The sequence below is a fragment of the Ptychodera flava genome, chromosome 4 (assembly GCF_041260155.1).
Source record: "Ptychodera flava strain L36383 chromosome 4, AS_Pfla_20210202, whole genome shotgun sequence".
Taxonomy (NCBI): Eukaryota; Metazoa; Hemichordata; class Enteropneusta; family Ptychoderidae; genus Ptychodera; species Ptychodera flava.
In genome coordinates, this window is record NC_091931.1 from 16,362,991 (window position 1) to 16,374,614 (window position 11,624).

The 11,624-nt window shown below is 38.7% G+C and overlaps 1 protein-coding gene across 1 annotated transcript; it reads left to right on the top strand.

Annotated features, from left to right (window-relative positions):
• The first annotated feature begins 291 nt into the window (after positions 1-291).
• Positions 292-6,630, top strand: LOC139132095 (uncharacterized). The gene is made up of 9 exons (XM_070698487.1): positions 292-429; positions 2,027-2,163; positions 3,186-3,373; positions 3,855-3,900; positions 4,142-4,232; positions 4,663-4,836; positions 5,250-5,392; positions 5,754-5,969; positions 6,465-6,630. Exons 1-8 carry the CDS (start codon positions 375-377, stop codon positions 5,907-5,909), a joined length of 990 nt encoding a protein of 329 aa, XP_070554588.1. The 5' UTR covers positions 292-374; the 3' UTR covers positions 5,910-5,969; positions 6,465-6,630.
• Positions 6,631-11,624: the final 4,994 nt, after the last annotated feature.

An 11,624-nucleotide genomic window follows, 5' to 3' on the forward strand; every position in this document is an offset into this window, starting at 1 on the left:
ACATATTATGTATTTTACAATCAAATTCGAACACTGGCAACATACGATATTAACCAAGCATAGGAGTTGTCGATCAATAACGCTCGGTTACATCCCTCCTTACCTTTTAAAAAGTTGTCGCTATTGAGGTCGAACTCAATCATGACTTCGAAGACGTATGCTATGAGGCAACGTGGTCTTATTACGTTGCACTCTTTTAGTTCTCTCTCGTTTCCAATCTTGCCGATTCATCTCTAACCGAAAGCGAGGCAGTTATCAGTAAATCACGTGAACCGTGATATTACCAATTAAATGAGTGGTTAGACTTTGACATCCAGTGCTTCCCAACAAGTTTCACTGCACCTAGCCATACACTCTGAAAAGATCGAGGCAACATGATTCGTATGTCGTTATACTGCTTGTATGTGTGCATCGCCTGTTTTGTACTCGGTAAGTGCAACCTGACAAATTTTACATATCGTCAAGTCTTTATAACATGCCCCATGTATCGAACGTCACGCTCCCCGTAGGATTCAATGTTTACTTGTCTATGATGTAGCAGGCCGCATAGTTGCCATCTCTTTAAGTCACCACGAACTATTTTCAACTTAAAACCTTCGGACCCGAAAATGATTAAATCACACGTGTTTCATAGTGAGCCGTTTTTAAGTATGCATAACAGTTATTTGAGTGTATGATGGAAATTATGCTTTTCTTTACTGATTTTCATTTATTATGGAAATAAAGGTCATGATTATCATTTGCATCTGAACCAAAAATTTCCGAGTGAAAGTTATGTAACACGGGCATTTAATAAAAAACATAATAGCCCAAACAAGGGACTGCGTATCAACGAGGCAGGAGACCATTTGCCCTCCTACGTTAGGCAAATAGGCCCTTGTTTGAACTATACTATATCTCGAAAACATGTCATTTCGTATATATAGTTTTTGAATAATAACCAGACCTTGGCTACAACATTAATCACATGAGACTTGATCTCGTCCTTTCAACGACGTCGTTCTCCAATCGTGACACTTGCACGACTCAGGCAGTAATATATCCCGTGCCTACATAGATAATACACGAACAGAACAATGAAGACAGGGTCAAGGTGCGATTAAGTGACCATATAAGTGTTCAAGGTTCGTAAGAATTGCAGTTTGCCATAAACATACATATAAATAACAGGCGACAGGAGATTAAATGGTCAAGGATACGTACACACGGTCATAAATCTCTAACGGTTAAAATCATGTGTTAATGTAATCTGGATCTGTATTCACCCTAATAGATCGAGAAACCCTGCCGGGTTTGGTCGTTTGATTAATCTGTGCCAATTTTAAAGAACATGGACAAAAAACTACAATACGAACCACATCAAGTCATATGGACGTGGCATGTGCTCTCTTAAACACTTATTAAACGTTAAGAAGCTAACTGGATAAATAACGGGATATATGGAAAATGGTGACTCAGCCCCTTTGATTCAGATCTGTGGTCATTGCATACATGGTATTCAAAATGGAGGTAGCAGATCCACATTCCTTCGACATCAATATACATTATAATGTAGAAATAAGGGGCGACGCGCTGACCATTAACGTTTATTTTTGGGCACGGGCGAGAGGAAAGCCAAAAATTAACAGCCTCGCCCGTTAATTTGGTTTTCCTCGAGCTCGCGCCCATAATAAACATTAATAGTCAGAGCGCAGTCTGTTTTTTCCATTATATTTTCAGCGAACCCGAGAAACCGTGAAAATTTCCGAAAATTTCAGGAGCGAACGACAACTGGGCCCCAGAAACTGAGCATACGCGACGCACTGTCACGCGCGCTGTAAAAAGTTGGCAAATCCACGTGGTTCAGCTCGACCAATCAAATGCGAAGGGCAGGTCATGGTAATATAATGATAAATATCAACAAACTCTGCCAATTTATCAGAATAAAGGTGCAAATGCTAAATTGGCAGCAATGAAGAAGGTTTTATTATCACATATTATATGCAAAAAATGTTCTCGGTAATGAAGTCACCGACTTCCTTTGCAGGTGGCCAATGCTTCTCCTCAATCAGTGATTATGTGCTCCCCGACCGTGGCATCGACAGCAGCAGTTTTCGAGCATTCACTAAAGACAGAGTCCCAATTCCCATGATGCGTGCATTTATCGCTCGTCATTTCAGTGAGGTGAGAGCTAGGGGCCTTTTCTCTCGACTTACATTGAAGCAATTGACCGACGATGGAGTCAGTTTTCAATGATTTTAATTATATGAATATGGAGAATTTGAAACATTGGCATTGAAAAGAAAATGATTTGGGTTGCTGTTTAACAGAAATTGAATAATTCTCTCGTATTCACCCTCATACAAACGGAACCACCACTCGCCTATAAAATGTTTATTGACACTGTGATACAAAACTTAGCTACATCCGGACCTCTAAAATAGTGGTTCAATATCGAGATAAACTACTGTAATTTTGACAGTGATCCCCAGAAACAACCTAGGTTCAATAAAGCAAAGGCACAATGCACGCTGGCACATAATGCTGAAAAAATTCAATTTAAATCGATGAATAAATCACTCAACTCAGCCTTGATACAATTCTGTCCACAAGACAGCAATTCTGCCAACCACGGGGATAGCGCAGAAAATTCAGTATTGTTTCAATCGATCTGATCTCCAAATCTCCAAATCTCCAACCAACGGTGCTAACCCACTTACCTTCCTACCTCCCACCACTTACCTATGTAGTAGCTACAAAGCTACCAACCTACGTACCTACCTACTTACCTACCTACCTACCTACCTACATACCTACCTACCTTCCTACCTACCTACCTACCTACCTACTTACCTACCTACCTACCTACCTACCTACCTACCTACCTACTTACCTACCTACCTAATAACCTACCTACCTACCTACCTACCTACCTACCTACCTACCTACCTACCTATATCTATCTGGCGATCTGATGAAAGATATGTTGATATATCCCCAATAAAAACAGCCATGTACGTACATTTGCTATACTTCCACAGACACAATACTTGCGTTTGTAATTGTTACCAATTCCGAACACCTGGTACCACCACTATTAGTAGTTCTGGATTGTCCTACTTAACTTTGTAAACCACAAACGTTCCATGGACCTGGTAATGTATTACCTAGGAAAATATTATTTTGTTGGACATGTCATATTACAGAGAGGGTTGCCCGATCATCAAATTACCCGTCACCAAGGTGATGACCTTCTCCGTAGATTGATGCTGTTTCGCGTAATGGGTCACCAGTTGGGAGAGAGGATTCTAACTGAGGTAGAAAAAAAGAAAGAAGAGGAGAGGGTGTATACGATTGCAACATATCTTGGCTGCGACTGTCAGTTTAATTACATGTATGTACTTTGCATGAGAACAAATGCAGAAAAGATGGTATAAAGGAATAGTATATGTGCAAACTAATTTTATCAATCTCCCACTAGAAATGGCATCATCGTCTTAATAAAGGCATTTCGCTGATCATAAATCCTGACATTTTCAATAGGTTAAGAATATGGTTTGCAACAAGTTTTCAAAACTTTTATCCCTACTACGAAGTTATAATATATTAAACATACACAGTGCAAGCCATATTAAAGTGTGAACTCAAAATCTCAAATGTACGAACCACTATTAATATTTTTATGGAAATAAAGGTTGAAAAGAAATACGTATGATGGTTTCATCAATACAAGAGAAACTACTTGCTGGGAAATAGTCCTAACTTATCCTGCAAGCACACATTTAAAAACTTAAAGTGGTATTTGTCAAGTGTGTGGAGTTATCTAAAATTATTCGTTCCTATCATGGAATTTCTATTTTTTACCTTCTCTGCAGAGACGAAGACGGCATATACCGGGGCTTCCATGCAGATTTGATAGCAGCTGGTACATCACACAATTAAAATATCTCCGATATGATAGAAGCATCATGATGCATGACTGTCACATTAAAGACCAAAAAATTATGAAGAGCGAATTTGTTTGATACACAGCATAAATAAAAATGTGGTTTGCAAGTAACAGATGTTTAGTAACTATCATTATTGTGTGATAGTTTAATTTAAAAACGCAATTGATCCAGAACGATTTACATAATTATATCGTTCTTGTTTAAGTCTGTAGAGAAGCTGGAAAGAAGGGTGTGTGAATCAAGTTGTGCCCCATAGTGCATGTCTTACCCATAGAAGTGGTGAAATTCCCCACGCCGGACCAGGTAAGCAAGAGCGAAGTAGAACTGCTGTGGCCCTTAGGATTGCATAATGTCTACCGACCTTTGGAATAAACGGTTTGTCAATCATCTGTGACGTATTATGCAAATTATTTGACAATGACTCTACAAAAAGACTCGTAAAAATAATCTAGCTACAATATGCGATGCTTTTTATAACGTTTAAAAGAATGACAATACATGTCCTTTCAAATGTAGTTTAGATACATTGAATAACAATATTAATGTTCCCTTTAAATTCGACGTTCACATTTGTGTTGTCTCACGGCGGCATCCTTCGAAAACACATGGGATAATGCTATGCCACTTAATTCAATTTTTCGAAGTGTTCTTGCTCTTATCTCAACCCTTTTCATAATAATTTTATACATTATTCTGTACACTTTTATCTTCGGCCATGCCGACATATTTTTAGCACTACTAGGGAAGCAGATTGATATATGCTTCGGATGGAGTAAGAGCCCTGCTAGAGCCCTCTCGGTGGACTTCACAGAACCTTTTGTGAGATCAGACTCTGAAACTCTATTCGTGGTGAAATCTGGAAATCCGAACAATTTTGATCCAAATGACATCAGAGGAAAGAAAATCGGTAAGTTACATGTGTTATGTATCTTAGCAGTGAGGATATCGTATGATTTTGGACAGCTAAGAAATTTGCATTGGAAATTGACTGCCTGAATCGATCGTTAAAACCGGAAACTCGCCATGTCATTATCGGCTTGTTTTGCACGGAAAGTCATTAAAAAGGTTTTGGTCGAATAGGTATGCTATAATAGTAATATCTAGTTTTCTTGAAACCTCGCAAATAAAAATTCGTGAGGTTGCATGGTCCAAGGAACAAAGGAAATTAATGACTGTAACGAGGACATCTTTCTACCAAAGATTCCTAAAACGGTGCCTTGCCATGGCAATGATCTACCATTCATATAAATTTGGGTAACCATTTTCCACTTTTAAGCTTCGTATTATAATATTCCATCATGTGATTATCCAAACTTGTAGGTTTCGAAGATGGATTTGTCACGGACAAGATCTGTTTGCTACATGCCAGAGATCGAATCGTTGGAGTCGATACCATGCAACCGTACCAAGAGGTGTACAAGGAAAACTTTAAATTCCTGTTGGACGACGTCAGACACGACAGGGTAAATAAGAAAACACGAAGTGAATCAAAGACATGAAGAAAGTATCCAGATGGCAGACGGCACAGTAGTGAAATGAAATGCACGAGGATAAAAAGAGCCACAAACGGAAGGAAGGAGACTTACTGATTTGTCGATAGTCCAGGGCATTAGAGAAACAACGTAAATTTCATCACTGACTTCAAATCTAAAAATTTAGATCAAGAAATCTTGTCATCGTTGATGGGATAATAAGATGGTGTGGAAATCCACAATCGGGCAAAGCCATTTCACATAATCCGAGTATTTATTTTGCTATTTATATCAATCTGTGTACTCCTATATGCCCACAAATTATGACAAAGACGCACTTTCATTTTCTCAGATCGATGCCTTCCTTACGTTCCCCGAAAGAATCACACCACATCTTAAAGATGAATTTGAATTCATAGGAGACGACGTCGGTTGTGTCACCGAAAAATCAGTTTATGGGATAAAACGGAAGGACGACAACCACTCACATGGTTTGATGAAACCCTGAAAGCAATGAAAGAAAATGGCAAATACCACGCCTTATGTCACCAGGCCAACATCGACCACGGTATGATATCGCTCTTGATTTTCATATTTTGAAAAAGCAAGAATTCACTCATTTTGATTTTTGATGTAATCACACCCATGCGCATTAAAGATACTGAACACGAATGAAACTTTTTAGAGAGGATTGCTTCTTTATATTTTTTAAATGTTTCAAAGGTGTTTGGAGCCATATAGGTCAATGTTGCAATACTGCAAATTACTCATACAAACAAGTGTATAGTTTAAAAACTATAGCAGATGAGCTTACATTTGCAGATTCAACCGACATGAGTTCACTATCCAATTATCCAAAATTACTTCCAATCGTGTTACAGTATCTTTAACCCCTTGTTGCTTATTCACGTGGATCAAGAAAGCCATAATGATTTACTTTATACTATCCAATCATCCAAAGACCTCAAATACTCTTTTCTGGCATTTTCATACCTGTAATTTAAACTGACAGAATATTTAATTATAACTTGCTTTAAATTATTATTCTGCTTTTCTTTCTCAGGTCACAAGGGTAAAATTGACTGTTTGGTTGAATAAACATGGACCATACTTCGCTCGAAGACCCTGTAATTCCATTTCGTAATGTTCTCCATAAAAAAGTGAATGTATCTGTTTTAGAAAAATATTATAAAGCAAAGTTAAACCGAATTGGCTTAAACCACTCGAAATGCGTTTAAATCTGTACCTTTATTGTTATTTGCCTTAGTTTTTCTGTATGTCTGCTTTAATACCTACCTACTTACACACATACACACCTTCCGATCAGTCAGTCAATATATTAATTTACCAGTCTATCCGTCTGCGGCTGTTGATAAGTATATTTAATTCTTATTTATGGTTATTGAACATATTCACAGATAAGGTTTCACCTCCTTAAAATGCCTATATATGTACGTGAAACCTGAAAGTAACATTACTGATAATTTGAGCATTTTAATTACATCAAACAATGTAGGCCATCGAAAAAACGACAAAAGTGCGGAAAAACATGGATGTGAACCGAAGATGTCAACTTTTTCTTCAATCAGTTCAATTATCGATCAAATCATCTACATTTTCTTGCGTATTTGTCAAAATAAGTGTTCTATCAATCGGTACTGTACTATATGTGTGTTTCGAAGAATTGCTGGAAGGACTGCTTACAAAACATTAACGCACCTGCAGTAATTTAAACGTTATTTTATCATTTGAATGATGCAATCGTTCGCATGGACCTTCACATATTAGGTATTTTCAATCACATTCGAACACTGGCAACATAGGATATTAATCAAGCATAGAAATTGTCAATCAAAACTTCTCGATTACATCCACAACTGTGAAAAAGTTGACGCTACTTAGGTTGAACTCTATCATGACTTCAAGGTCAGGACTGCAATGTGGTCTTATTACATGCACGCTCTTAGTACTCTCTCGTTTCCCATATTGTTCATTAATCTCTTACCGAAAGCGAGGCAGTTATCAGTAGATCACGTGACCCGTGATATTTACCAATTAAATGAGTGGTTAGGCTAAGACAATCCTGTGCTACCGGAGAAGTTCCACTGTACCTAACCATAGACTGTGAAAAGTTAGAGGCAACATGATTCGTTTGCTGTTATACTGCTTGTATGTATGCATCGCCTGTTATGTACTTGGTAAGTGCAATCTGACAAATTTTGCATATCGTCAAAGACTTTAATAACATGCTTCATATATCGAAGGTCACGCTCCCCGTAGGATTCAATGTTGACTTGTCTATGATGTAGCAGGCCGCATAGTCGTCATCTCTTAAAGTCACCAAAAACTATTTTCAACTTAACAACTTCACACGTTTTACATAGGTAAGCCGTTATTTTCAATTATGCATAACGAATTAAATGACCGCATAACAGTTTTTTCAATGTATGATGTAAATTATCATATTTTTACTGATTTTCATCTATTATGGAAATAAAGTTTCTGATAATCATTTGCAACATTATAGCCCAAACAAGGAACTACGTATCTTCGAGGCAAGAGACAATTGGCCTTCTTGAAGTCCGCCAAAAAGTCCCTTGTTTGGACAACAGTATATCTCGTAAACATGTCATTTCGTATATATAGTTTTTTTATAATTACCTGAAACTCGCGACGACGTTAATCGCATGAGACTTGATCTCGTCCTTTCAACGATGTCGTTCTCCTATTGTGACACTTTCACGGTGCAAGCAGTAATATATCCGTGCCTTAGTAGATAATACATGAACAAAACAAAGCAGATAGGGTCAAGGGGCGATTAGGTAATCGTATAAATGTTTAAGTGTCGTAAGAATTGCAGGTTGCCATGTACATACACATAAATAACAGGCGACAGGAGATTAATTGTTCAAATATACATATACACTGTCATAAATCTCAAACGGTCGGAATCACATGTGCCAATGCAATCTGAATCTTTATTCACCTATCAGATCGAGGAACCCTGCCCGGGTTTGTCGTTTGATTAATCTGATGCCCATATTAAAGAACATGGAAAAAACCTCCATACGAACCACATCAAGTTATATGGACATGGCGTGTGCCCTAATAAACACTTACTAAACGTTTAAGAAGCTAACTGGATAAATAAAGCGAATCGGAAAATGGTGACTCAGCCCCTTCGATTCCGATCTGCGGTCAGATCCACAACCCTTCGACATTAGTATACATTATTCTAAATAATATCCACTAACGCAAATTGGGAGCTCTTTACCATGTTTTATTATTACATAATATGGGCAAAAAATTTCTCGATAACTACGCCGTTTATGAGCGCTCTCTCTCTCTCTCTCTCTCTCTCTCTCTCTCTCTCTCTGTCATTCTCTATCTCTCTCGTGTTCGTTGTCACCGACTTCCTAAGCAAGCGGCCAACGCTTCAACTCAATCAGTGATTATGTGCCTTTCGACGATGGCATCGACAGCAGCAGTTTTCGAGCATTAACCCAAGTCAGAGTCCCAATTCCCATGATGCGTGCATTATCGCTCGTCATTTCAGTGAGATAAGAGCTAGGGGTTTTTTCTCTCGACTTACATTGATACAATTTAGCGACGGTGGAGTCATTTTTCTATAATTCTAACTATATGAATACGGAGAATTTGAAACATTGGCATTGAAAAAAAAAAACACTAACAAAGCATAGAAAGATGGGTTGCTGTTTAACGGATATTGAATATTTTTCTCGTATTAAACCTCTACTGAACCAACACTCGCCTACAAAATATGGTCAATGACCCTTCGATAAAGGACTTAGCTACATCCGGACCTCTAAAATAGTGGTTCAATTTCGAGCTAAACTACTGTAATTTTGACAATGATCCCTAAAAACAGCCCGAGATAAATAAAGTAAAGGCATATAGATAAACGCTGGCACACAATGCTGACAAAATTCAATTTAAATCGATGAATATATAGGTGTCTGTTAGCCTCAATACAATTCTGTCCACAGTTAGCAATTCTGTCCGCCACGGGGGTAGCGCAGAAAATTCAATATTGTTTCAATTGATCTGATCTCGAAATCTATGACACCCTCCCAACCAACGGTTCTAACCTACTAACCTTCCTACCTCCCAACCACTTACCTACCTAGCTACCTCGCTACCTACTTACCTACTTACCCACTCACCTACCTACCTAACTACATACTTACCTACCTACCTAGCTACCTACCTACCTTCCTATCTAGCTACCTAGCTACCTACGTACCTATCTGGCTACCAAGCTACCTATAGAAAAAGTCAGTGATGAAAGACACTTTGATATATCCCTATACGAGAACAGCCATGTAGGTACCGTAACATTTGCTATTAGATAAGTACTTCCACAGACACAATACGTGCGTTTGAAATTGTTACCCTTTCCAAACACCTGGTACCACCACTATAGGTGGTTCTGGAATCTCCAACTTAACTTTGTAAATAACAAACGTTCCACACAGCTGATACTGTATTACCTAGCAAAAATGATCATTGGACCAGTTTAATGTCATATTACAGAGAGGATTGTCCGATCATCGAATTACCCGTTACCACGGTGATGACCTTCTCCATAGATTGATGCTGTTTCGCGCAATGGGTCACCAGTTGCGAGAGAGGATTCTAACTGAGGTAGAAAAGAAAAAAGAAGAGGAGAGGGTGTATACGATTGCAACATATTTTGGCTGCGACTGTCAGTTTGAATACATGTATGTAATTTACTTATGAACAAAATTAATGTGGAAAAGATGCTGTAAAGGAATAGTATATGGGCAAACTAATTTTATCAATCTCCCACTAGAAAGGGCGTCATTGTCTTAATGAAGGCATTTGTCTGATCAGTGACCGGACATTTTCGATTGGTTAAGACTAGTTTACAAAACTTAGATCTCTACAATGAAATTATAATGTATTAAACATAAACAGTGTACGCCATATTAAGTTGTGAATTTATAATCTGAAATGTGCAAACGACTTTTAAATAATTTGATGGGAGTAATGGTTGAAAAGAAATATGTATGATGGTTTCATCAATACATGAGGAACTATTGGCTTGGAAACAGTCCAGACTTACCCCGCAAGAGAAAATTTAAAACTTAAAGTGGTATTTTTTTAGTGTGTGGAGTAGTTCAAAATTATTCTTCCCTCTCATGGAATTTCTATTTTTTACCTTCTCTGCAGAGACGAAGACGGCATATACGGGGGTTTCAATGCAAATTTGATAACAGCTGGTACATCAGACAATTAAAATATCTCCGATATGATAGAAGCTTCATGAAGCCTCAGTGTCATATTAAAGACAAGAAGTTACAAAAGTAAGGAATTTTATCTCCTGCAAACGTTCATACAGCGCCGCCTGTGGCGGGGGTCAAGAGGTCATCGTGTGGGTTTGTACCATCCTCTTTTGCCCTGAGACATCCTCCAGGCAAGACTGCGATTTCGGCAGCTGGACCTCATCTGAACTTTAACAACGGTAACGGTACTTATAACATTCCTTTCTTCACAAGAACCATTCCCTATCCGTGTAGTACTTTTGGGGCATTCTTTCATACGCCGTCTAGGAAAATACACGCGCCGGAACTCACTCATTTTTTTTTCTGTTTGTTCGAAGCGTGTTTGTGAGGGGTACCAGCGGAGGTAACGTTCTCGGTGGACATCGTACGTGAGAGACGTTTCGCCAGATTTTGTATTTTCGACATCGGTACAAACGATCTCTGCAGTGTGCATGATTCACCAGAGGCTATTGCTCATAGGGTTATTTTATTCATGCAGAATCTCCATCGGCATTTCAACGTTCGGATATTATCATTAGTTGTAAGCTAAGTTTTGCATCGTGCCCGGGGCCCGCGTACAGAAAACATCCGGGACTTCCATGCACGTGTAGACGCCCTGTACAACAACTCGAGGGAGGCTTTGGCGGGAAATCCCTTTGTGTTTTCTGGTCACATGTCGGGTTATGGCGGTCATCGCTACAAGTATTCTACAGTGACGGGGTACACTTTAACGCGCCGGGTATGCGCCGGGATTATCGGAGTGTACGAGTGTACGAGTTGCTTTACTTCGCGCTTGTCGAGCATTGGCATCTTTTTAATTATTTTTAAAGTTTTAGCTGTGATCGAAGTGTCGACAGAGTGGCATCAAACCAGGACATGGGAATCATATGTGTGTATCTTGCTACATACTTCTCCCC